Raw genomic sequence first — 26,347 nt, forward strand, 5'->3', positions numbered from 1 at the left:
TTTTTACTATAACTACAAGTGTGTGAGCGTTTATTTGGGTCTTGGTATTTACTGAGTTCATTGTACTTCCCTACAGTTCACATCATCCACCTAAGATAAGCATGGCTGCTCTACTATTCTACTAAACCTTTTGGGTAGTACAGACGTATACTAAGAGTTGGGGCCTGTATACCAAGGGATATTTTTATAGAGTCTCACCTGTTGGTAGACTTAAGGAAAACTTCAACATGCGCAACCGCAAAGTCAAAGGTAACAGGATCGGCAGGACACCTGGGAGGAGTCCAGGGGAGTTACAATAGGCATAAGAGAGTGCCACAGGAGTAATCTCCCTCGACGCAGTAATTGTGATAGATCATAAGAAAAGCCAAGAGATCTACAGGATTGATCTCCCTCGTCACAGTGAGTGGGGAAACCTTAAGAAAACCCAAAAGAACTACAGGAATAGCCTCCCTTGTCATAATACTGGGAAGAACAGTTTACCAAATCAGAATCAAGAAACCAGAAGAGAGAATATATGAACAACAGTTAAGGAAAGAACGATTGTGGACATTTCAATCCAATAATCATTGTACACTTCAGAAATACCCAAGTAGCCCCATTGAGGAATTCCAGGGGCTAATCATAAATATAACAAGAGACTATATGAAGATACATCACTGAGGCTGGGCCAGGAGAAGGAAGACATTCTCTTGAGCACCTTTTTGGTTTGCAGAATCCTTTCTGCTTAGTGGTAGGGTCCGAGTAGGATTGTTTTTTGGACAGGACAGACCTTTTTCCTTGGGCAAACCACCCCGACAACAAGCACCCTGGTAAGAGTTCTGTTGGGTAGGGCAAACCCTGGTAGTATAAGGAAAGATAGGTCTTTTTCTAATTATTTCAATAAAAGCTTTGTGTAGAATGGCATCCCTTTGTCCGACTCCTCCTCCTTACTTACTACACCTCCCAAAGTCCACCCCACAGTTAATTTTGGAAATCCATCTTAACAAACATCAAGCAGCAAATTAAAGAAAACACCATTTCACATATCTTGCATTTCACAAAGCAGCAGCTTACACATCAGGCAGCAGTTGTGGGATGATCTCCACTGTGAATCTGGAAGAGTCTGCAAACACCTGCGAAGGAACAGTAGTCATGGAGACCTGGTGGAGATGGAAGTCCACCTTCCGCAATGGGCTTTCAGAAAGAAGCTTTTCTTCAGAAGGGTCAGTTAAGCCATGGGCCACCCATGTATAAGTAGCTGGGTCCACCTCCAGCTTTCCATTCTCCCCTGAAAGCTTTTGACAGAGGTTTTCTTTGGCAGATGGATTTTGAGGATTTCTCAAGTGCAAGTCTCCAAGTCGAATGCAGAGGTAGCAGTGTTCAAAGTCCACCTTAATGCAACGTTCTTGCAACAAGTCTTTGGATAGACTAAAGGAACCCAGAAGGGGCTGCTGTTTCTGAGTCCAGTTAATGCAAAGGTCATGCAGAACAAGGTTGGCGTTTTCCTGCACGGCACTAGTTGCTGACTCCATGGCGCACAGCGGTTGCCAGACTCTTCTATACTCCAAGGGATCCCTATATGAAGGTTTTGGAGACAGGGTGGCATACTCCGTAAAGCATTCAATAGGTTTTTCAGAGTGCTCCACACAGACATTAAACCCAGGTGCTGCTGTCCACAGCTGAACAGAGGGAGTCAAGAAGCCACGAAAGACACTGGAGGTCAGCTGCACAGTCACCATACTCCCAGGATACAATTCCAGCGACACCTCCATGTAGTGTGAGCAGCGACTCCTCTCCACCTTTCCCACAGCGGTCAACTGCTGGCACCCATGGTTGAGGAGCGGTACCACATCTTCAAACTTCTCATGTCTGACTGCTTTCAGAACTTCTTCCCAGACTGGTAAACTGAAGGAGGTGAGATCGTCATGAATCAAAGCAGACCGGAAACCCAACTGCTTTTGGGGATCTACAGAATAGGTCCTGCGTCTCCACGCTAGCCCTGTGCATCCTTTGACTGGATTAAATGCCGGTTGCTTAGTCAGCTGCAGACGACTGTATTTCAACTTTATGCAATTGGGCAAAGTGTCATGGTTGAGGGGAAACATCATCCCAAAACAATTGGACTCCACAGTCATTACAAAAGCCAGTTTCTGCTGAACCTGGCTCTGAAGTTGAGTTGCCAGCTGCAAAGAATATGCTCGCTTCTCGTAAGCTTTTGCCTTCCTATTCTTCCTACCAAAGTCATGGCAAAGAAAGTCAATTTCCTCTGGCAAATACTCAGGCGGCTTTTTGCAAAGTGTACTATGAAGGTGCCGTTGCACCACAATGTCAATGTAACGTCGGATAGGCGACGAGGCCCAAGTGTAACAATCAAGCTGAAGTGAGTAATGACCAGCTTTTGACTGCTCTGTTGAATTGGAGCGATTGAAGGATGCCCTGCTCAACAGCTTCCTGAACTCCCAGCAAATATGGGCAAGATTTGGGTGCAAATCATCAGTCATAAGAAGATCAATCATTTTGTTAAAATCCTCGCTTCTTGCAGCAGACTGGAGAACCTCCCACACAGGGGTCAGCATAACAAATTTCCCATTTGAGGCAGAAGCCTCCTCAGTTGGATGATAGTTCAGATGGTGAGACAGATGGATGGAGAGCGGTATAAGGTGTTCATGCTTATTCTTCAACTGTATTGCACGCTGCAGGTTTGGGGCACCTTGACACCGCAGGGGCATTACATCCTTGGTCTGATTGTTGCTGGTTAGGAACTCTGCCACAAAGTTGTTGAACATGATCATCAGCTCAGCAATCATGTGATGTGCCCTCCTGTTCCCAGGAGAACACTCCTCATCCAATTGGTCATAAAAACAGTCATCCTGGAGCCGACATTTCCTGTGAACTGTGGAAAAATGATACAGAACACTCAAGCAGTCTTCCACTGTATCAAATCGAAGTGGCCCTGGCCGACTATCTTGGATGAGGTTTTCTGCCTCTTCGTAGGAAAGCTGCCGATCAGAGTTAATGAGAGAGAAAGCAAAGGTTCCCCTCACCACTAGGTCAGTGTCCTTCTCAGTCACAACAAACAAGGAGATAACCCGGCGATCCTTCTCGGGAAGGAGGCAGAGCAAGTCCTGGCTGAGCTCAGGTGGAAACATATGCAAAGGATCCCTGCCAGGGGCATAGTAAGTGGTACCACGTTGCTTTGCCTGTTCATCCAACGCACCATCCTTTGGGACAAAACTCGCCACATCTGCAATGTGTACACCAACCTCGTAATGGCAGCCAAGGTCTCGAACAGTGATTGCGTCATCCAAATCTTGGGCACCATCAGGGTCGATGGTGAAAGTCAGGAAGCTGCGGCAGTCCTTTAGGCATTCCACTGATGGGCAGGATTTACCAGACTTCATTTTGGTCACTTCTTTGGTCACAGCTGGTGGATATTTTGTACTTTTGTCTAATTCGTACTCTATATCAAGGATTTTGAAACCCTGCTCTGCTGTCACAGCTAATGGCAAAATATTTGTTACAATTCCCAGTGGATAGTAGAAGCCTTCTCGCCAGCAAATTATCTGGACGACAAACAGTCTGGTCCTTTTGATCTCCTCTGTGATCCTTTCTGTGCGCACAGTTTGTATGCATTGGTTTTTGAAAGTGCGGATGGGGACAACATTTGGTTTATCCTTAAATCCTGGAGCAAAGATTTTGGTGACAGATTGGTTGATGGGAACCATCACACGAGGGTCATGCGGATCCATGTTGCAGACAAAAATTTGCTGACTTTGGGCTTTCTCAAGCACACCAATTACTTTCCCACAGAGATCCTGGGTGAGGGTACCAGCCATGTTTGATAGGATCTGCACTACCACTTCATCTCCACTGAAGGCCATACCACAATTAACCCGTCCCTGGATAGTGATATGTAGGGGCGGCGATTCATCCAAGCTGAGAGCATACGCTTTATCAAAGAATTCCTTGACAAGCTCACACCTTTTGTACAATTTGGGCTGCATTTGCAAATAGTTCTTGAGAGTACAAGACGGAAAACTGGTGTAGTACCCATCCTCCACTTTTGACCTTTGTTCACCAGTCTCCACGTTCAGGAATCCCTCCTGAGTCACAGTCACCCGAGCATCCCGGCTGCTGTCCAATAGTTCCTGTAAGATAGGGTCATCAGAGTTCACATCAAAGTCAGAGGTCCACGAATCTGTGTCACTGCTCCTATCATCATCTTCCTCATCGGGCCCAGTTCTCCAGACCGCAAGATCTGCAATGGCTTGCTTGATCTGCTCAACTGTGAAGTTCTCTGGGTATGCACAGTCATGCTCCACACATTCCTGGATGTAGTGCTTCCAAATCTTGCTGCACTTGCCAAAAGAACACAGGGCCACAGCATCTCCAACAACAATGACCTGAGACTGTGCTCTAGTCATGGCTGTGTTCAGCACCCTAGCCTCATTGAAGAACTCTAGATTGGGTGAGGATGACGATGAGTTCACAATGCTCTCTCTTGTGTGAACAGTGCTTATGATGACGACTCTGAACTCCCTCCCTGTGTAAAGAAAAAAGACAAACTGTTAACAAGTGAACCTTGCACATGTACACACAAGTAAATTAAGCTTGTACCTGCATAGACATGAGAAACAAAGATAGTCAGTAAGAGCTTGGAGATCCATGTGGGCCAATTCATTTCCTGTTGTAGAGTGCATCCCAAGAAGGTCAGTAGGTGTCAGTGTCCTTACTTTTTTTTTAAACCCTGCTTGAAGGGTTGTTTTGTTTTTAAGTCCACAAATGACATTGGGAGGCACTCTACAAATCCACCACCCTTTTGGTAGTACGTTTGTCAAACGGTGCATCATTGTACCAGGCAGGTTAGAGATAAAGTACAAACTATGAAAACATGGGCCTAAGTTCTTCAGAAATCAGAAGGGTTCATTCAGGCATAAGAGAGGACTGCTCCTCCCACCAACTTCATTTCCCATGTCTACCAAATCTAATATAAAATTCTCAGTCATTTATTTCCTCCTTCTGTGCGATGACCTTTCATGAAGCCAGACACAAATCACCCTACATTATACAGCTACCTCACCCACATTTATTCAGTAGCTCTATGGGGGGGGAGGGTGTTAAGAAAACTACAAACACGTCTGAGACATTTTATAAGCCATCTAACAATACAATTACTATTCAGCATTACATGTTTTTTCAGAGCAGGTTTTAACAATAGAAAATAAATTCCCATTACTACCAACATTCTTGAAATGTAAAGGTTTCCATATGAGGGGGTTAGCCGACTACAAACCAATTTAACACCATCCCTGCCTATGAATAAATGTAGTTTGGAGTTTTTTTTCCAGGGCCCTCTGCACCCTAATGGAGGGCAGGGCAGAGTAGAAAACTACAGATATCCAGGGGGAAGGAAGGGGCAGAGAGCTGAACATCAGCAGGGATGAAATGCAGGGAAGTAGTTGCAGAGATTCAGGCCTGAGACCCTTGCAGTCTGGCCTGGTGAGCAAGTCTACTCTTCCAAGGGCCTGAGAGGAGAAATCTCCTGGTGGCGTCATGAGCACACTCCAGCTTATGCCAAATGACTGGAGCAAGTGTCTCTGGAGTTTGGGAGCTGATACATGCAATGGAATGGTTGAGCGAAAATAGGCCAGGGTCTAGGGTAGGAGGCTTGAATAAAGTATGTCCCAATGGATGTTACTTTAAGTTGAGTTGACATTGGCTCAGAGGTTGTGCATTTGGGCAGTTACCATCACAAGGGCTTGGAGTGAATGGTTATCTGGCCACACCCGGATTGGGAGGGGATGAAGAGGGCGGTGTAAGGAACTCACGGTGGCAACATTAAAGACAGACACAAGTGATTACAGTTCAAGGCTGTTTATTAAACTGCAAAGGTAGGTTGGAAAAACGCTTAATCGAAACCCAAATCTAAGGTGGGAGCAAGTTTCGACCATCAAATAATAATAAGGCAGTCCTAGTGGCGTTGTGTCAAATAAAAGGGCCTATACTAAGAAAAACCTATTGACAATTCTTACGCTAAATACAAAAATAAGTGTGAGATAATGTTGTTAAGAAAGAAGTTAGTGCTCACAAATGATAAATCAGGATGCGGGACTTGAGGTCTCTCTGCCCCATGTTTTCAGCATGGGACAAGGTGGACTTTGGAGCACAGCACACGCACAAGCTTTCCCAGCACAAGATAAAAGTTCCTTTGTCGGGTTCCTTCTGGCATATCATGCATTCAAAAAGGCTCTCTTTATTTTTGATTGGTTACACTCGCGGGTCGGTGGGTGTTTGGCTTTTCACCCTTGGATCCCCCTCTTTCGGGCTCAGATCTGACTCGACTGTTCGCCTCCATCAATCGGGTTCACTATTCCTTTCAATGCAACTTATCTGGTGACTTTTGAATATTTTAGTGTCCATTTGTACAGTTCACTGTGGACATGCCTCGGTCGGGTTCACTCTTGTCAACGCACTGTATTTCATGACTTTAGACTTCGTCCCCTCTTTATCGGCATCCCTCGTTTGGGTTCATGTTTGCCAATCTGTCAATCGTACCTTTTCTCATTCAACTCTTACGATGCGGGATTCACTTCCCTTAGCTTCACAATCATCTGTCGGTGAAAGACTTTCGACTGTACAGAGGATTTTACAAGACCCCTGTATGACCACTTTGACCCCCTCCTCGCCTTTCCCAAGGCCTTCTGGTTATGGTAGTTTCAACAATCGGGTAATCGTCCAGAGTTTCCTGAGTGCGCACCCATGTGGTGCCAGACTCCTCTGTGGCTGGTTTTCCCCCTTTTCTCATCAATTGCAAATGATGCTTTCAAAGTTCAATTAGCCGTTTGTACTTTTTGTTCAACACAGTTCGGTTTCTTATTGACTCTCCCCCTGACTCACCGGCTGTGATGAACCGCTTGGCTTTCTTTCTTGTTGGAGTCAAGGTTGGTACCACAGAGACAAGCCTCTCTCTCCGGCTTGGTTATCAGCAGAGGAGGGTCTTGTGTACCGTTGACATCTACTGCAACACACACTGGCTATTGTTCGCGGTCTTACAATTCCTTCTGCTGAGGTTTCACTGGGCTTGGTCGGAAAGGGCAAGGTCACTTCTCTTCTTGTCACCCTTTCAGTATGCGCCGTCATTCTCCTCCTCTTGAACTGCTGTGCCGAGTTAGCTCCCTGGACATGCTGTCTGCCTTGCTCGTCTTGTGATCTTGTGCTCTACCTTTTATTGATGAGGGGAAGGGAAAGGGCCATCAGGTGTGTGTGGCTCTGGTCAATTGCATGACTTTGCCTGACCCTGGTGTTGGGACATGTCAGGTAATTGGCTTGAGTGTTAGTCCGCCGTCCTTCATATTATGCAAAAGTGTTCGCGTCGGCAGGAGGGATTTTGTCATGGAAAATTATACTCTTCGTCCTAGTAGTGTTGATAACGTCAGAATGGTGAAATCGGGGAACAACAGAAAAAGGAGGATTCTCGGAGTTGGGGTGTTTGAGGTTTGTGTATCCTACGTGGTATGTTGGGGTACAGTTGTTGGAAGAAGGGGAATACACCGTCTCACCCATCAGTGTCCCACGTCCACTCCCCAAGGACCCACCATCCAGGTGATCCTCCCTCACTAGTCCATCCCCAGAAACTGGATCCAATAGCAATGGCTGTGTCCTGGCCACCTGAATGACAGACCCCCGGGGACTAGTCAGGGAGACACATTCAGGTTTCTTACAGCACAGATGGCCATCTAGTCCTATGCCGAGGGCCCGAGACCTATATTAGGTATTGTTTCCCCAAGGTTTGGAAACATTTTCCCAATGTTAAACGTGACAGCAGTCCAACTGAATATTTAGGAGGGGGGACAATTGTAAAGTACAGCTTAGACAAACCTCAGCAAGGACATTCCACAAAGCATGCTCCTAGAAACCGGTTACATGTCTTTCCATCGAAAATGTTCCATCTACACATTTTTCCATCACATTTTTTCTAATGAAAAAATGTTCATCTGATGCATTTTTTTATTTGTTGTTATTTTATTCAGGGGGTCCCCCCTAACCCCTGGTTTTGAATCCTTAAAAGCCCACCCCAAACAAAATTAACCCTTTACCCCACACAAATATGCATTCGATGAACATATTTTTGTTAGAACATTTTCGATGGAAAATGTGTAGATGGAAAATGTGTTGATGGAAAGATTGCACAGCATAGAAATGTACCCCTAGAAAATATGAAATATCTACATTTACAAGCAAGTACTTTACTGGTTTTAATATGCTTGCTGTATGTTTTTAAAGTGTTTCAAAAAATCACAAATCACAAAGTTAACATGTTTTCAACACAATTTTACAATTCAACACACACAAATTGAAGTACTTTTAGTTTGTGTAGAAAGTGTTAAAGATTTGTCCAGACAGTGAGCAGACGGCCCCCATGTACAATGAAACTACAAGTAAGTGTTAAGAGTAGAGGCAGACAAGGAGACCTTCAAGCTGGCCAGGAAGGACCCCATTGGATGAGATACAGACCCACTTGACGACCAAATTTGTTCGGAGACCTGACTGAAGACTTTATTTGTATTTAATATATTTGTGTTGGTTTAAATAAACCTTTACAAAGTTAAAAATCACAACAACAAAAATAATTTGAATAAAATCTACTGACAAATATCTCTAGAACAGATTACAGACATTTGATGAAGTACTGCCAACTTCAGAGACACGGATTTCCCAAGTAACATTGACCACCAAAAAAGTTCCAAATGCCCAATGGTACTTACAAATTTCCCAACATATTCAGTACGTTGTGGCCTAAGAACATTACAGTACAACAATAGATGTGGCAGGGTTTCTTTTTCTGTTATTTGATTACAAAATCGAAACACAGCCTTACCCTCTAATTGTACTTTTCTAATACATAAAATTTCATTTGTAGGTAAAACATTCATTCTAAAACGCATACAATTATTGTGTAGCTTTTTACTAGGAAAACAGCAAATATAATTCAACCTGTCCTATTTCTTTCAGTGGAGATACAATCTGCTTATAAAGACCACATTTCATCAGGGCATCAATAGCGTTAGCCCAATAATTACGAATAATAATTTCCTTGGCTTTTATTGGATTCAGAAGTAAAGTTTAAAGTTAAATATCCAATGCAGCCAACCTAGACAAACATACATTAATGAACTCAAAAATAAATCCTTTCTCTAAGAAACCTTCTCGCACCTCCCTACTCATTACAGAGTAAAGATTTCCTGCAGGGTTAATATCAATCCTAAAAAGCGACAGTCTGCGCCACACAACACAGGTCTGCAAAGATTTTAATCCTAATTCAGATCTAATAGTGCTAATAGGGACACATTTTGCTAGGTGATAAAAAACTGATCTCCATATTAGAGCTTCCAAGATATACAGTTCAGTCAAAATCCAAGCCATAGGTCAGCCTATGTAAAACTTTAGCAATATAACATTTCCGAGTTGAAATAATGGAAAATAACAGAAAATGTCCCATACTTCATCTCTATTTTTTTCATTTGTCTAATCAGAACCAAGGTTTTCTCCCTCACATAATTCTTGTAAAAGCACTTCTTAGGTTTGGTAATAATAGGAAAGACATGGTATACCATAGAGGATTTCTTTAGCAATTTTGTATTACCAATTGACCAGGGAAAATATTGAACACCTGTCTGTTTACCCATCTGCAAAATTACAGTTTTATGTGGATTAATGGACAGGTTATTATTGTCCATATAGTGTTCAAATGCCAGAAATAGTCACTGGAGCCCAATGGGAGTATGATCAAAAAGAAGGAAATCGTCTTTATAAGCAGCCCATCTGATTTTCTCCCTCCCTACACTCGGAGGAACAAATGAGGCCACAGCAAGAGGGTCTCCTACATACGAGACAGCGGTTAAAGAGGCAAGGTGCCAAGATGCAACCCTGCCTTAGACCATTCTGCGTGGGTGTAGGGCGAGATAACAAACCCTTGTTATTCAACCTCACTTGGATACAATCCAAGAAGATTTATGTAAATAGATTAGCATACTCAATAATACATCGGGTAGTCCGAGTTTGGCAAGTTTCCTACACAGGGTTGGGCAATCAACTTTATCAAACACCATGCATAAGTCCAAGGATGCAATATAAACACGGGAGGAACTCTCCTTCTAAGCAATATGTTGAAGGCTGTTCAGCAAGACACCACCACAGTCGGCTCCTATGAATTTTCTAAATCCTAGTTGGTACGGACTAAGACTATTACTCCTCCAAATACTGCAGGACCACGGTAGCAAATGTTTTTGAGTCTGTGTCTATTATTTCTATAGGCTAGATAATTACTGGCAACGCTTTTAATCCCCCTTCTTAAATAAAGGAATTACATACGTTGACCTCCATGAGATAGGTACCCTCCTATTGACAATTATATAATTGATTATATCATTGAATAATATGCATAGTATTTTAGACCATAGTAAGGAATTCTATTTAAACACAGCGTCAAAGCTCTTGGACCACAAGCCCTAGGTGGGTTAGACTTTACAATCACATGTGCAATATCTTCTACAGACACAGTTAGACACCAGCCAATATTGGAAGGAAAAGGGAGATTAACACCCGAGGAATACTTAGTCTTATATCATTCCAAAAAATAGCCACACCAGGTTTCTTTAGATATTGAATTCATTTATCTTACCAAATGATTTGACTCAAGGCTGTTAAATAAAAATCAATAATTTGAAGTCGATGTACAGCATATCCTCCCTGTTGAGATGACTTAATGCCTATCAAAGTATCTGATATATTTTTAGAGGAAGACTTGAGCATACACATTTTCTTCACAACATTCCTTCTTCATTTTTGTACCAAAGGATCATACTTATAACAATGTTTCTTAACATGTTTCTGTTTCCATTTAGTTCAAGGAAAAGCCCCCAACACAGATTGTACATATGGGTCCAAAGTTGATACAGTATACGTGTACAATTTAGTCTCATAAGAAAAATTCTCAGTCTTCCAGGATGAACAAATTCATTTTCACAATATTGTCATAATGCACTTAATACGGTTACCTCTAGTATTTCCAACAAGGTGAGTGGTGTACTAGTGACTATCGTATGAGGGAGAATTCCCCTCAAAGGAGACACAAAGCATACCATGATCGCTAAAGGAGTTGAATAAAATATCCACCTCAGAAGCTACATCAAACAAGTTATTGGTGATAAAAAGATAGTCAATGGTTGATGCAGAATTTCCACACCTACATGTTGGAGCCTGAATATATCCATTGTATGATTTAGTTAACATAAGCAGGCCCCAACCCTCAATAGCATGACGCCACTTCTGTCCATGAACCGATTTCCTCTTAGAGCAATTCACACATTTATACTGATCAGCTTGATGGTTCTCCTCTCCTACCCCCAACTCATCAGTTACATTCCAAGAATCAAGAATCAAGATGTAGCCCTCTTCTTGCTTCCAACTTCAGACCAATCGCCCTTCTCCCCTTCATCTCAAAGCTCCTTGAGCGCCTAGCCTACTCTCAACTCTCAGCTTTCGTATCCTCTCACTCCCTCCTCCCCACCTCTCAGTCTGGTTTCCGCCCTAAACACTCCACTGATACTGCTCTCACTTATGTACTTAATTCTCTCTTCACTGCTCGCTACGCTAAGCAAGCCTCAATTCAAATCCTCCTTGACCTCTCTGCAGCTTATGATACCGTAGATCACCCCTTACTTCTTAGCACTCTGTCCTCTTTCGGCTTCAACGGCTCTGTCCTCTCCTGGCTCTCCTCTTACCTCTCCAATCGATCCTTTACTGTCTCCTGGGGCGGCCGCTCCTCCTTCAACTTCCCCTTGAACTATGGCGTTCCCCAGAGATCTGTACTTGGACCTTTTCTTTTCTCTCTCTATACCTCCCTTCTCGCCCCGTCATCTCTTCCTTCGGCATCTCCCACCATTTCTATGCTGATGACACCCAGCTCTTTCTCTCCTTCTCTTCTTTCACTCCCGACCTCCATCACATTCTCTCTTCCAGCCTTACGGCGATAAAAAAACTGGATGTCCTCCCATTTTCTTTCTCTCAACACTGACAAGACTGAAGTGCTTTTCTTCCGTCCTAACACTGCTTCTCCTCCCCCCCTCCTTTCATCCACTTTCCCCCTTCCAATCTCCCCATCTCCACCCATGCCTGCAATCTTGGCCTCCACATTGACTCCTCCCTCTCCTTCTCCAACCACATCTCTCTAACCTCTCATGCCTGTCGGCACCACCCCTTCAACATCCGCAAGATCCGCTCCTCTCTCACCTTCCACGCTTCAAAACTCTTAATGTCCTCCCTTATTTTCTCCCGCCTCTTCTACTGATCCTCTCTCCTTTTTGGACTCCCTCTCTCTCACCTGACTCCCCTAAAATCCATCTACCACTCCTCTATCCATACTCTTTGTCTTCTTGGCCCTCACGATTCTATTTCTACCTCACTCTCTCAACTCGGCTGGCTTCCCGTCCTCTCACAACTAAAATTTCAATTCCTCTGTCTTGTCTACAAATCCCTCCATGATCTCGCCCCCCTATCTCTCTTCCCTCCTCTCATTTTACTCTCCTTCCCGCCCTCTCCGCTCAGCTGATCTCCATCTACTCACTGTTCCCCCAGCCCCATGTGCCTCCTCACGCTTCCGCTCCTTCCAACTCTTGGCCCCTCACTGGAACTCCCTACCTCTTTCTATCTGCTCCTCCCCTACCTACTCTTCCTTCCGCTCCTCTCTGAAATCCCTTCTTCTCCACTCCCCCGACTCTCCTTCCCTATCTCTCAACCCCAATCCCCCGGCCCCGCCTTCCTCTCCCTCCTTTCCCCTCCTCCCGCTGACCTCAAATCTGACATTGAAACCACCAGGGGGTGTAGGAGGTCATCAGGGGGCTCCCCCCCCTTCCCTTACCTTCCCTCCCTCCCCTCTCGCTGACCTTAAATAAGACATTGAAACCTTCCTTACCTACCCCTCTCCCCTCCCCCCCATCCTTTTATGTAAATTGTTCTGCATACTCTATCAATGGTTTGTTTCATGTTTGTAAATATGCTTCTTTCATTATTGTACCTGTTGTTATACTGTAAAACGCTTTGGATTAAAGCGCTAAATAAACTCAATAAACAAACATAAACATAAGGTATTCAATAACACAATCACTAGTGAAGTGGCAATCAGAGTTAAGATCTCCAGCGATTATAATGTCCCCTCCAGGAAAGCAAGTAAACCAGTATTCCAAGGTTTCATTTACAAGACCAATCATATGCTCCAAATTAGCAACAGGGTTATGATATAGATTAACAAGTAATATCTCCCTACATAAGGACACAAGGTTTTCTTCTATTGCCACCACCAAAATTCCCCTTGAAACTTTCCATTGACCAGTGATCTTTAGGTTACAGTTTATCTTAATGGCAATTAACAAGTACCCCTTAGTCGCCCTCTAGCACCTTGGATCGCTGGCTCAGTGAAAATAACAACCATCGAACAACGGCATACCAACCATCCAAGTCTCCTGTAACATAATGCGAGAATATGCTTGAGGATGAGAGCACAGAAGGATGTCAGATGAAATGGAGGAAAAACCTCTAACATTCCAAGACAGCAGTGAAAACACTCTATGCAACCAGCTGCCACCAACAGTCATCAACAATATACCCATAGGAGAGATCAGAGCATGACGTAATTGCGAGGATGCAGTTGTATTTGACAAAGAATGTGAGGTTACTCAGCACAGTTTATAGATAAAGCTCATAGGAAAGTTAAAAGTATGCAAAGAAAGAACACATTGGTACAGAAGACAAGAAGGGACCCTGATATGCAACATAAGACAAGGTTGATCACGAAATACTGCAAAGATAGCAGTACGATTCTTAACAAGCACTGGTATCTTTTAAACTTGGATAAACATTTAACAAAACCATTTGGATTAGAAACCACGGATCACATTCACAAAGGCAACCACACTCAAGAAACGATTGAGTCCCTTGTTTTTGCCAAGTCCAGACCAAGGACATGGGATGAACTGGCTACATCCTTTAAGGAAGGGATTTTTTAAGTGCGGGACATTCACGTTGTGTAAATATGCCCACACAAGCGACAAGAATTCACAGATTGCAGGGGGTCCAAAATGAATATCCTCGAAAGTATTAACTGTAGATCCAAATTTGTGATCTATGCGATTGAATGTGTGTCACAAAATCTACATTGAGAGCACCATCCACAAACTGCAAATCAGGGTTCGTGAACATATCTCAAAAATTGGGAGCCAGGACCCTAGATTCCCATTGGCCGTGCATTGGCAGGCAACTCATCAAATGGAGGGAAAAAGAGGTGGTAACAAGGAATTGAAACACAGGCAAATGGAATCAAGAACTATATGCCAAATGCGCTCAACAGAATTTGATCTAAATACAGATAATGAAATGGGGGCATTTTTGCGAAAATTGAAGGTCCTCCAGCATTTGTCAATGAGGTTTACTTCAGGTGTGCAATGGGGTACTACAGATTTTTCAGACTAAAAAGAATGTAAAAAACTACCTTGGGCACCATCTTCCAAATCCTTTGTCTTTATAGCATGGAATTTTGCGGGATTATGTGAGCTCTTTGTTGGCTATGCAATTGCCCTCCACACACGCAATTGCGTTCCTTATGAGCATTGCTAAAGACAGCCTTGTACCATGAGAATACCATGATGGTTCAATTGGAAGTAGTATGTATCTGATCCTACTATTACCTTTTCTGGGGTTTGTATTGCTAAGGCTCCGAGATTCTGTACGCATTGCCATACATCTCAACCTATTTACAGAACATATAGAATAGTCAAATATGTCCTTACCGCATTAGAACACTAATTTCAGTCCAAACCACGTAATTGCGCATTTTATGAAGAATTATGCCCATGGGGCTTGTAATGCTGAGGCTTACAGAGCTTGTGCGCATTGACCTAAGTGCTAAACCCAAATGTGGAATATTCAGAATAGATCAGCATAGCTTTATCGTAGTGGCACATTTATTTATGCTTTCACTTTGAAGAAACATATCTGTTTTCAGAAAACATAAGGGTTAACTAAACCATGCTTGTGTATACACTTTTTGTTATGTACGGCCGTCACCATGGGAAACAGGAACATCTGACGTCATGCGCACAACGGGAGACGTCACTGTCTGTTTACATAATATCCACTGTAGGTAAAATGGCGCCCGTGGCATTAACCAGCACACATGAATGCCGAGAAAGAGGTTTTGCCCTCTGTAACAAGAAGGTAAGTTCCTTTCGTTTGTTCTTTAGCTTTTCGGGGCTACATACCTGTAATACAAGCTGTCTTTGCAAATCTTTATCGAGTATAAAATTTGGGCACTGATTACTTGTATGTTGGTAGTGTAGAGAAGGAGCTAAGCACCCCCACCTCAATCACCTTGCCTATATTGCCTATATGTTGGGAGCCAGAGCATGAGACACGCACAGAGTGATTTAAACTACAGATACCAAGGAGAATCCTGGAAGCAAGGTTCCCATTGAGACAACCATACCTGCATACGAGACAGTTCGATTGAAATTCCAGAAGACACAGGACATTTGAATGGTGAAGAAGAATGATGACGTCACAAAGGGAAGAGATGATGTGCAAAGAAGAGATGCAGAGACTAAAGAATGCAGGCAATTCTATAAGCCATCAAGAAAATATCGAGTATAAGTATCATTTTGGGATCAAGATGAAGAGGATGAAGAAGCTTATGCTATGACAAATAATGAAGATACCAAGCTGTTCTACACGTGTAAATATGCAAAGCAACGCAAGCAGACAAAGCACTCTTGAGGCTAGCTTTATAGTGAAAAGATTGCAGCATGCGCCAACATGTATATGTATATATATAAGAGTCAGTAAAGAATGGATGTTCCTACTACGAACAAATAGAGATGAGCAAACGAAGAAAGGCCGCCTTTCCAGTATGTCGCAGTTAGAAAACAAGTGAATTATAGGTGAATCTCAGAAAGGTTAGGTTGGATGAACCAAGAAGCCAAGGCCATATCAGACTGGGGTGAGCTGACATTGGATACAAATCATGTGAAGGAATGAAGCTCTTGTTCAGGAGGCATGGATAAAAAGCAAGAAGATGTCAGAGGTCTATTAGGAAATAGTATTCTAATACACTAGAAAGTCGATTTCGTGGTGTTCAGTCATGAGGGGAGAAGAAGTTGGACGAGAATGATGGTCACACCTACGCCCGAGGGCAGAGCGTGCCTTCACTCGCCTGGATTCTCCATAGCAAGGAACATTTTCAAGGCCAACTTCAAAGTCCTAATTGACAGCAGACCACTGAGGTGATGATGGATGGTTATGTTAATTGGTGGGAAGCATGGTTAAGAGGAGCTCCCCAGCACCTGGACACTCAGCCTGCGTGCTGCTATACATGGGTGGGAAGATACTGATGGAGGTTAGAAACTAACCAATAATAGAGGACTGCATGATCAAGGGTCCTATAGTTGTGTAGCCAATAAAAAGTTGTATATTTTGTGACGTTCATAGTGACATATTTAAGGGGAGGGCTTAGTTGCCCCACCTGATAAGAAACAAATGACATTATTCCACTGCCCTAGACGAGTATGGATTGTATACCTAGATGATCTTTTTAGACCCTATCACACTCACCATTAGGTTTTTGAAGTTTGCCACGTAGGATGACGTTAGTAATACGCAGGTTAACGTCATCAATGACGAATATCTACTATAAAAATGTAATTTTTAATCAAATGCTTTCAGCAGTCTCGAGAAAGAGTCATTACGCTAAGATGTCAGTTTATATCCGTTGTACTCCCTGTTTTTCGATAATTTTTTTTTTTTAAAACATTTTATTAATTTTATATTTTAGAAAACCAAACAACACACAACACAATACAACTGTTATGGTATATCGTCATCAATGCACCATATTACATAACATAAATCCACAACTCCCCCCTCCCCCCATCAAGCCAGAGCCGGCTCCCCTATGTCATCAGCTGGAGCACCATCGGGTGGTACATTCTTTATACGCTCATCGTCCGAATTCTCAGGTTCGTCAAGACCTTGTTGTGGATTAGTCATAGAGGCCAGCAGTTGCCGCCAGGCCAGCAGGGGCCCTATTGCCTCCTCGCCCCCGCTAGTGACCGCTTCAAACCATACCACAGATTCCGCTTCAGCCCACCTAAAGAGTGTTTTTCGATAATTGATATTAAAACAGCTATCCTTTTGCCAACTACCCATGCTGTTTCAATTATTGATGTTTGAGTAATTTCTGCATCCCCATCAATTTTAAGGGTATTGCTACCTCATCTTAAAGGGCTGGAAGCTCCAGTTCACCTTTTATCAGAGAGAGGATGGTTACATATCCATTGCGATAAGTAAGCTTTGGGGTCTGGGAAATATCGCACGACTTCTGCCATTTGGCTGAAAGGACGTGAGGCTCCCTGTAGATAGCAGTTTAGTGTAATGTAAAGTCTTGCAAGCCAAGTTAGACGGGTCCCTTGTTTTCATGCAAAACCCCTCCCGGTGTCTACGGGAAGCTGAATGAACGGAAAGTTGGAGAGGCCAGTGAGGAGCCGTACGATCCCTAGAGTCGGAAGTCGAATGGTGAGTAGAAAACTGAGCGAGGTGGCAAAAGAGTGAATGGGCAGTCGGTGAAGAAAGTGATAAGGAGAAAACGAGTAACAAAGGGAGGTGGTGTTAAATATTGAGTAAATTAACTTGAGGAGAGGTCAAGCAATTAAGAAGTATCATGAAGAGAGGCCACGATAAAAGAGTACGCCTAGATACCTGCGTTTTAAAGAACGTAACAGAAGCAGCAGCACCTAGAGTCCCGTAGCGGATGACGAAGGAGACAGATTCAATTAAAGATGAATCTAAGGAGGGCTGTTCAAACTCTGTAGGAGTATTTTTAGAGATAGGATTAGTCTTAAGGAAAAAGGCTGAGATACATGTGGCCGGCCCAGTGTGTTTGTCCATGTGTTTGTTTTATGTGATTGTGCAATAATGATGAAATAATAAGACGAAATTGATCAATGAAAAGAAGAGAAACACAAGAGTTTTAAGAACTAAGTGTGTATTTAATAAACTTTAATTGATAGTATTTTTAGCAGATTAAAGTAAAAAAGGTAATAAAAAAAGGTTTGGAGCCTGCGACTGTCACGACTTGCTTCCCTTTCTCCAAACTCCTCCTCACCTGTGTCTTCTAACAACTCCTCCGATCTCTCTGCTTCCTTATTTTTCCTGGGTTTCTTGGATTCTGTTATCTTCTTCCCCTTCTTTTGATGTAAGTAGGGACACGCTCCTTCGGTGGCCATCTTCATCTGAATTGTATATAGACCTCGGGGACCCCCGAGGAGCACGCCTCTTGGACAGGGAAAATGCCAAAGGATGAAAAAACCCTGTTAGGTGTTTGCTTGATCCTTCCGATTACAGGTGTCTTAATCCGGATTAGAAAAGGGACGCTTCCACCTTAAGACCAGGAAATGTTTGAAGTCTTCATCAATACTGCTGGCAGCAATCCGTAATAGTCAGTACTAGTAAGGGGGTAAGTCCTGGATAACAAGGAAGGTGACTGCATGGAACAGGAAAGGATCCTTTGATCTCTGAAGACAGGATTCGGGAAGCAATCGAAATGGCAGGTTCCGATTCCGGAAACCAAAAGAATGCTGGAGGCGGTCCGGTGAAGGAACGGAACAGGCAAAGGTAATGTCCGATCCCAGGAGCCAGGAAAAGCGGGTAAGAAATATATAGCAAAAAACACATACAAATAAATAAACTCAGAGACAACTAAGAGACGAAAAAATAGTAGAATAGAGAGGTACACAAGGTACCGATAGACATGGTACTAGATAGAAGAGGAGAAATTCTAATTACAGTAGGAACTTAGAAACAGGTAAACGGAGGTAGCGTTACAAAAGAAGAAAGTACGCGCTACGGTGCACAACAGAATAGCTGGTAAATTCCCGTAAAAAGTTACCTTAAGAATGATCCTAGCGTGAGGGAAATATGATAGATGAAAAGTAAGCAAGGAGAAAGTGATGAAGATGAGAAAAACTCTGAAAAGCGAGTCGCTTTAGAAAAAAGGGACTGGCAGCGCAAGTAACCAATAAGATACAATGCACCAAACGCCAGTCTGAAGAGTTGCTTATAGATTCCGACGGCCATCTTGGAAATAAGCTAGACCGTTGTAAACGGAGAGTATTGACGGTCAAAGAGTGACGTGTCAAAATGCAAGGCTATTACGCTGCTTAAACACCTTTGAAAACAACAGCCGAAACACGCACCTAAGCTTAGGCAGGACAGTGCGGAATAGGTTAAAGGAACCGCAGACAAAATGTTCATGCCATGGCCACAAGGGGGATCACTATCGAAGGCAGTCCTGCAGCATATGACAACATATTTGCATGCTGCATATACAGGTAAAAAGTTACACAAACGACTAGCGAGCTTAGAGCTCTGGAAAATGTACCAGGAGGAGAGAGAGGACCCGCCTCCTGTAGATTGGATACTTAATGTATGCACAGAGGGGGGTGAGGAACCTTCCGCTCCACTTGCCGCACCTGAAGCAGACAGCGATAGTAAAAAGGATGACGGCCTGTACCCATTTAGGGAGCTCAAGGCAGCAACGGGGTATAGCAACCCGGCATATGAGTCCCCTGCGCAAAGCAGTGACGAGGGCCCAGACAAAAATACTGAGAGAGATGTAATCTCTAAGGTCTCGAGGGACAAGGAGAGACGCGATAAGGAGAAAAACGATCGACCAAGTACATCTCTAGATATAGGTCGAGAAATAAAGAGATGGGAATGAGAAAAGGATGAGACTGATGAGTTAGCGCTTATACAGAATGAATGGATGGGTGGTCAGATTTTGCTAAAACTCGATGGTAAGAGCATCGAGGACCTAAGGCAAAGGGAAGATCGAGATGAACAAGATATGGAAGATAAAGAAAGGGAAGAGAGATTGAAAGATGATGGGACAAAAAGAAAAAATAGACAAAGACGGGAACAGCTGTATGAAGAGGAGCAACTGAGAAAACAGGAAAGAGCAGATGAACAGAGAAATTATGACAACAGACAGAAGGCGATCGAAGAGCAAGAAAGACTAGAGAGGAAAAGGAGGGAAGAAGAAGAACAGAAATTAAGGGATAAAAGAATGCAAAGACGCAGAGATGAAGAAATACGAAGGGCAAATGAGAGAAGGGACATGAGAAGAAAAGAAGAAGACAGGGTAAGGGGGGAAGCAAAGAGTTTGATGATGAATTAGAACGAAAGAGAAGACACAGAGCACATGATCTTGATCGCATGGAAAAGGAGGTAATGGATCCTAATCCAGTAGTGGCATGGGAAGATTTAGAAGAGTTCTTCCCAACACATGAGCCGATAGCAGGTCTATCCAGAGCAAATCTGGAGGATGAGTTTGACTCTAGAAGCATTAGGGATGCAACGACGTCACAGATTAAGACTTGTTTAGAGATCATCCATCAGATGACGAAGTCAACTTTGAAACAAGCATCACTTATTGGGTGAGAGAAATTAAACATGAAGTTCCTCAGAAAATTATGTTAGCACAGAAACGCCCTGACTATTTCGAGGAAGACATGGCAAAGATACCAGTTTCTTTACGGACAAAAGGCCCCTATGATGTAGGCCTATTGAAGGGGGCCGGGGAAATCAAGATTAAATTGAAACCAGGAGCAATTTTACCTTGAGCACGACAGTATCCCATGTCTCAAGAGGCAGATGAAGGTATTTTCAAAACGATATCAGCTATGATGGAGCAGGGTATTTTAGTGACGTCAGATTCACTGTGTAATACCGCAATCTATCTGATAAAAAAAGGGAAAGGAGGGTCATAGCATTTAATTCAAGATTAACGCCTGATTAACCAGATTGTAGAGGCCGAGTTCCCTCTAGTTCCTAATCCGGTGACAATTTTATGTAATATATCTGTTGAGACACGATATTTTACTGTGATTGACTTGAAAAATGTGTTTTTACAATCCCATTGCATAAATACTCGCAAGATCTGATGTCATTTACGTTCAGACAAACTCGTCTGAAAAGCACTTGTTTACCACAGGGGTACTGGGAGTCCCCATCGATTTTCAATAGGGTCCTACAGATGGACTTAAGCAATATTGATTTAGAAAGTATTGTGTTACAATACGTGGATAACATATTGGTCTGTAGCACCTCAGAGGAAGAGTGCAGATGCGATTCAGTTTAGCTGATGATTATTCTTGCAGACAAAGGATATAAAGTAGACAAAGAGAAGTTATAGTACTGTCAGGAGGAAGTGCTGTACATAGGCCAGTTAATCTCGCATGAAGGAAAGAAGGTTACTCCTGAAAGAGCTGAGGCTACATTAAAAACAGTAAAGCCAGTCACGATAAAGCACATGCAGAGACTTTTAGGACTATGTAATTATGTGAGAGCATGGGTCTTTAACTACAGTTCATACATAAGGCCATTGTTGCAAGCTATAGAAAAAAAGGCAAATCAGGAAAAGATTCTTTGGAATGAGATGATGGAAGAAGTGTTTGATGAATTGAAAAAAGCAATTTGCACAGCTCCAGTTCTAGGGATTCCTAATTATGCGGAGGAATTCTTCCTATTTTCACACACGAATGGCACTGTTATGACAGCTGTACTCACGCAGAGAACCAAGTTGGGGTACAAGCCCCTTGCTTATTACAGTGGGATTTTAGACCCAGTAATGAGGGGTCACTTCCCTTGCGAACAATTTTTGTCAGCTGTCGCCTTCGCCATTGAGAAGGCTGCCAGTATGGTAATAGGATGTTCTATGACGTTATTTATCGAACATGCATTGTTTGCCATTCTGGAAAAACCTAAAGGTATGTTGACATCTCAAATGGCTTCTGCCTATGAGGTGGTCATATCGAATCCGGCGATTAAAATAGTCAGATGCAGAATAGTGAATCCTGCCATGTTTGTAGCAGAACCACTGGCAGAGGGTGAGCACGCACATGATTGTTCAAACTGCGAAGAGTTCTATGACAAGCTCCCAAGGGGGAAGGGAAATGCATTGGTAGCTGGGGAGATTCTCTTTATTGACGATTCTTCTAGAATCGATCAAAATGTTGGACAAAGATATACAGGTGCCACTGTGGTAAAGCACACAGCCAATGGAGAGTTTGAAGTACTAATAAGTGCACGACTACCGTCTCACTTTTGGGCACAGGCTACAGAATTAGTGGCGCTGTTTGTCGCGAATGAGAATCATGTAGACCAGGAAGTAACGTGTATAGTGACTCCGCCTATGTGACGTCAACGGTGCACGCAGGGCTAGCACGTTGGAAAAGGAGGGGCTACCTCAGAGCGGACGGCACTCCGGTGCAACACGCAACCTTATTGGACAGACTCATTAGAGCACTACAACTCCATTGCAGTCATAAAATGCGCAGCTCACAATAAAAGGGAAGATTTTATCTCACGAGGAAATCAAAAAGCAGATGGGGAAGCCAAAAGTGTTGCATGTACAGGATTGATTATGTAATTTGATACGCCTAATGTGAATGAAAGCATGGTGGTGATGATAAGTGTGCCAAACTGTTATAACAACCTGTCTACAACTCAGTTGGGAGAACTTCAAGGGGAAGCGCCTCAAGATGAAAAAGACTTGTGGACGCAGAGAGGGTGTTCTTTAAACCCCTCTGAGGCATAGTGGTGACAAGACAGCACTGGTAAACTGGTGATGCCTGTAGCCTTGTTAAGGGTGGCAATGGAACAGCTGCACTACCCTGCGCACGTTACTAGAGAGAGCTTCACCGCAACAATAGAGGATTGGTTCATTCCAAATGTAGTAGAACACATTGCATTTTATGTAGTAAATTGTATTGTATGTCAAAAGTTTACTGCTGGGCACACATTGCGCACAATTAGAGGAGTTATTCTAAGACCTAATGGTCCCTTTCAGCATATACACATTGACATGCTGCAAGTCTGTAATGGATACAGATATATGATTGTAGTAGTATGCCCGTTCTCAAGGTGGATCGAAGCTGGACCGTGTACTCACCCAGATGCCACCTGTGCAGCCACATTTTTAGTACGAGAAGTGTTTCCTAGATGCGGAATATGTGAAGTATTGAGATCAGATAATTGTCCTCATTTTGTCAATGAAGTCTTTAGAACAAATAAGCTTGTTGTTTAGCATAAAGCACAAGTTTTCATTGGCGTATCACCTGCAAGCAAATGGTGTCTGTGAGAGACTCAACGACCTGCTTAAAGAGAGAATAGCCACATTGAATTTGACTCTGAAGAAAGGATGGTTGCATTGTCTACCACCGGCATTGTATGTGTTGAGAAACCAGCCGGGTTCAGACCACCAACTTACCCCTCACGAGATAGTGATAGGGAGGCGAATGAGGACACCTCTCACACCTCTGTCTAGAACTAGAAGTGATGCCCAGCCAACAACATAATTGTTAGGAAAGGAGCTACGTGATTACCATACGTGTATGACTTCAAGTATCTTTGTCATTTCAGATCAGCTCAAGCGAAAGGGGTGTGGGGCAACGCAGAACACAGAAGGAGATGCCACATCGACCGGAGTTGACCAGCTTTGTCTTCCCAAACTTTTTCCCTGAGATGCGGTCCTAATCCGCAATTTCACTAGGAAGTGGCACAAACCTTGTTTCAACTGTCCTTTCATTGTGGAAGACGTCACGCCGTCTGCAGTCAAGATGCAAGGCAGACACGCTTGGATATTCCTCGGCGATGTAAAGATCTATATTAGAGAACCCGCATCACCCTCACCCCCACCCGAAGAGAGCATCAAGGAAGAGCCACAGCATGTGCAGACTAAGTCTATCACAAGGAAGACGGACACAGAAGCTGCTGCCAAGTAAAAACAAAGAGTTCATTGGACTGTGGCTTATTTCAGGACACTTTTTTCAGTCCCTAAGAGAGTTAAGGGTAACATTATTGTTCTTGAGCCACAGGGGCTTGCTGACATTGGACTGAGACATGTTTAAAGTCTTGATCATAAAGAAAGGTTTCCCAAAATTCAAGATACTGTTCAACGTCCGGAAGAGGGAGCAGTTCCGTGATTCTTTTCCTATTGAACTTCCTTTCCAGGGTGCCGATAGTGGTGCCAACAACAACGTTTCCCGGATCGTTCTTACTGTCTTCCTGTTCATCTTGCGCGCTTACCCTGCACTGGTAGGGAGAACTACCGACATTCATTTGTTCTTGCAAGATCCTAAGAATAGCTCAATTGTGAGAAGATTTCTTGCAGCTATCATTCAACAAATCCTTCAGCTTCCTGAGTTCAGTGTGGAAAACACAAATGCCCCTGTCACCGGATAATGCGCATAGACTGGCCAGTACAGTATTTTTATATCTGATCGAGGAATGCCCACATCTTGTTGGGAGACAAACCGACGTCCAAACTTTCCTGAGAGATCCCAGAAACAATGCAGCGCTCAATGAAATATTGAGAGACATCATAAACCAGGTGAATGGGTACGCTGAGAGAACTTTAAGAACTGAATGAGACTTTGGAGGAAGAAGATCAAAAAGGTATACTGATTGAGGAATTTTTGTTTCATGCTGAAAGAAAATCTACATGTCGTCTGGTCAAAGATCAATTTGTGGCATCCATTGGGAATTTGAGTTTATTATTGTATAGTCAGCCAGCTGAAGCTGAACGAGGAACTTTTGAGTTGACTCCAGAAATAGTGTATGATGTTACTGAATTACTTATCCTTTCCTTAAATGAAACATGGGCAGCAGCAGTAGCAACTTCGTCATGGCACATCACGAGAGATGTCCATGATGTATCAAAAGTTATTACTTTAAGTGGTCGTGTTTGTGCACAATTTACACCTGTATTTTGTTCATAGTAATACTGCTCTCACTTACAGTACGAACAGCTTATTATATAGATATAAACAGAGTGAAGATTCCTGTGTATCCTCCTGTGCAAGAGAAGGATACCGATGTGGCAACTACTAGGCAGCCAAGACCTTATGTGATTGTTCCTACTCTAGAAATACACACAAGAGCACCTGGTCCTGTGATGAATGAACCAGGGTTAACTAAAAGGAAGTGACATATGGACATTTTGCGAGACATTTTCATGCCTAAATCTTATGTTGATAGGATGAAACACCTAGAACGTTCTCCTACTCAGGTAGCACATGTAAATGCACCCAGTCCACTGATGAATGGTTCTATGATTGGTCCAGTAAGAAGAACCTATGCTGACATACTTCATGAGAGAAGAACGAGATCCAAGAGAAATGCTAGTGAGGATGATCATGAGCTAAATTATTACCCGGACAGTATAGCACACTTGGGGAATAACATTTGGTATCAGCATATGAAGGAAGTGGGAAGGAGCACATCGAAGGAGGAATGCTTTGTATGTTCACTCATGCCTTATAGCATGGGCAAGTCCAAAATCTTCATAGCTATTGAAATAGATGTCCAGACAGCATATTGTCGATCACACATAGCACTCTGCCATACAAGAGGCCAGTTCATGGGTCGAGATGCCTATCTCAAATGGGCAACTGAAAAGACAGATCCAGATGAAGATAACCATGTGCAAGACACAAAGACAAGAAACAGAGCTCACACCAACAATGACGTGATCAGATATGAAAAGCCTGGAGTAAAAGGAGCTGGAATCAGAGCTGGAATCAGATGGGAAGTAAACAAAAGACTTGAGAGTCCAGGAAAAACTGAAGAAAACATCTGACATTGGAAGAACAGAGGCCAGTTGCAAATTTTGGGATCAGTGTTATAACCTTATGGATGTGAGTCGTTATCTGCAGAGCTTGAATGATATATGATCGTCCTGAATCAATTGTTTGGAATGCACAGGTGGGATGCAAACCATTGTGGCCGAAACTTGCTAAACTACTGACCTGGGTCAAAGACAGAGGAGGACCATTGCAGATAGAGACTTTGGAAAGTTCAAAGCTGTGCTTTAGAAACAATGGCACAAGAAAAGTCGGAGAGAATCAGAGCTGCAGTTGGATCTTTGATGCACCAAAGATGAATCTTGGAACAGCAGTGATCATGAATCAATATTGGGTCTGTGGAGCCAAAGCTTATATGATATTACCTACAGACAGGGGAGGAATATGCACACTGGTGTATGTTCATGTTCCTGCGTTGGTGATTCCTAAAAGCGACTTGAATATTGACAGTTTCCTGAAAGCAGATGCTCATCGGAGGAAGGCGAGACCTGTGGAGCTGATTAATCGAATGAAGAGGGAGAACTAGTTCTCTGCCAAGTCAATAGAAGCCTTTGACTCCATCCCATATGAACACAGACTGTTCAGCCAGACTTTGTCAGTATTCACGTTAATCTTCATGACGA

General features: G+C 43.2%; 1 protein-coding gene across 2 annotated transcripts in view; it reads right to left on the bottom strand.

Moving 5' to 3' along the window:
- Positions 1-26,347, bottom strand: part of LOC138580390 (3'-5' exoribonuclease HELZ2-like) — a 957,207-nt gene that overhangs the window by 547,554 nt on the left and 383,306 nt on the right. For both annotated transcript variants that reach the window (XM_069650902.1, XM_069650903.1), the window contains exon 9: positions 1,054-4,522. In XM_069650902.1, the coding sequence (XP_069507003.1) occupies positions 1,054-4,522 (3,469 nt within the window). The remainder of the gene's footprint in view (positions 1-1,053; positions 4,523-26,347) is intronic.

Source organism: Ambystoma mexicanum, chromosome 3p (genome assembly GCF_040938575.1).
Source record: "Ambystoma mexicanum isolate Mex_15411 chromosome 3p, UKY_AmexF1_1, whole genome shotgun sequence".
NCBI classification, from domain to species: domain Eukaryota; kingdom Metazoa; phylum Chordata; class Amphibia; order Caudata; family Ambystomatidae; genus Ambystoma; species Ambystoma mexicanum.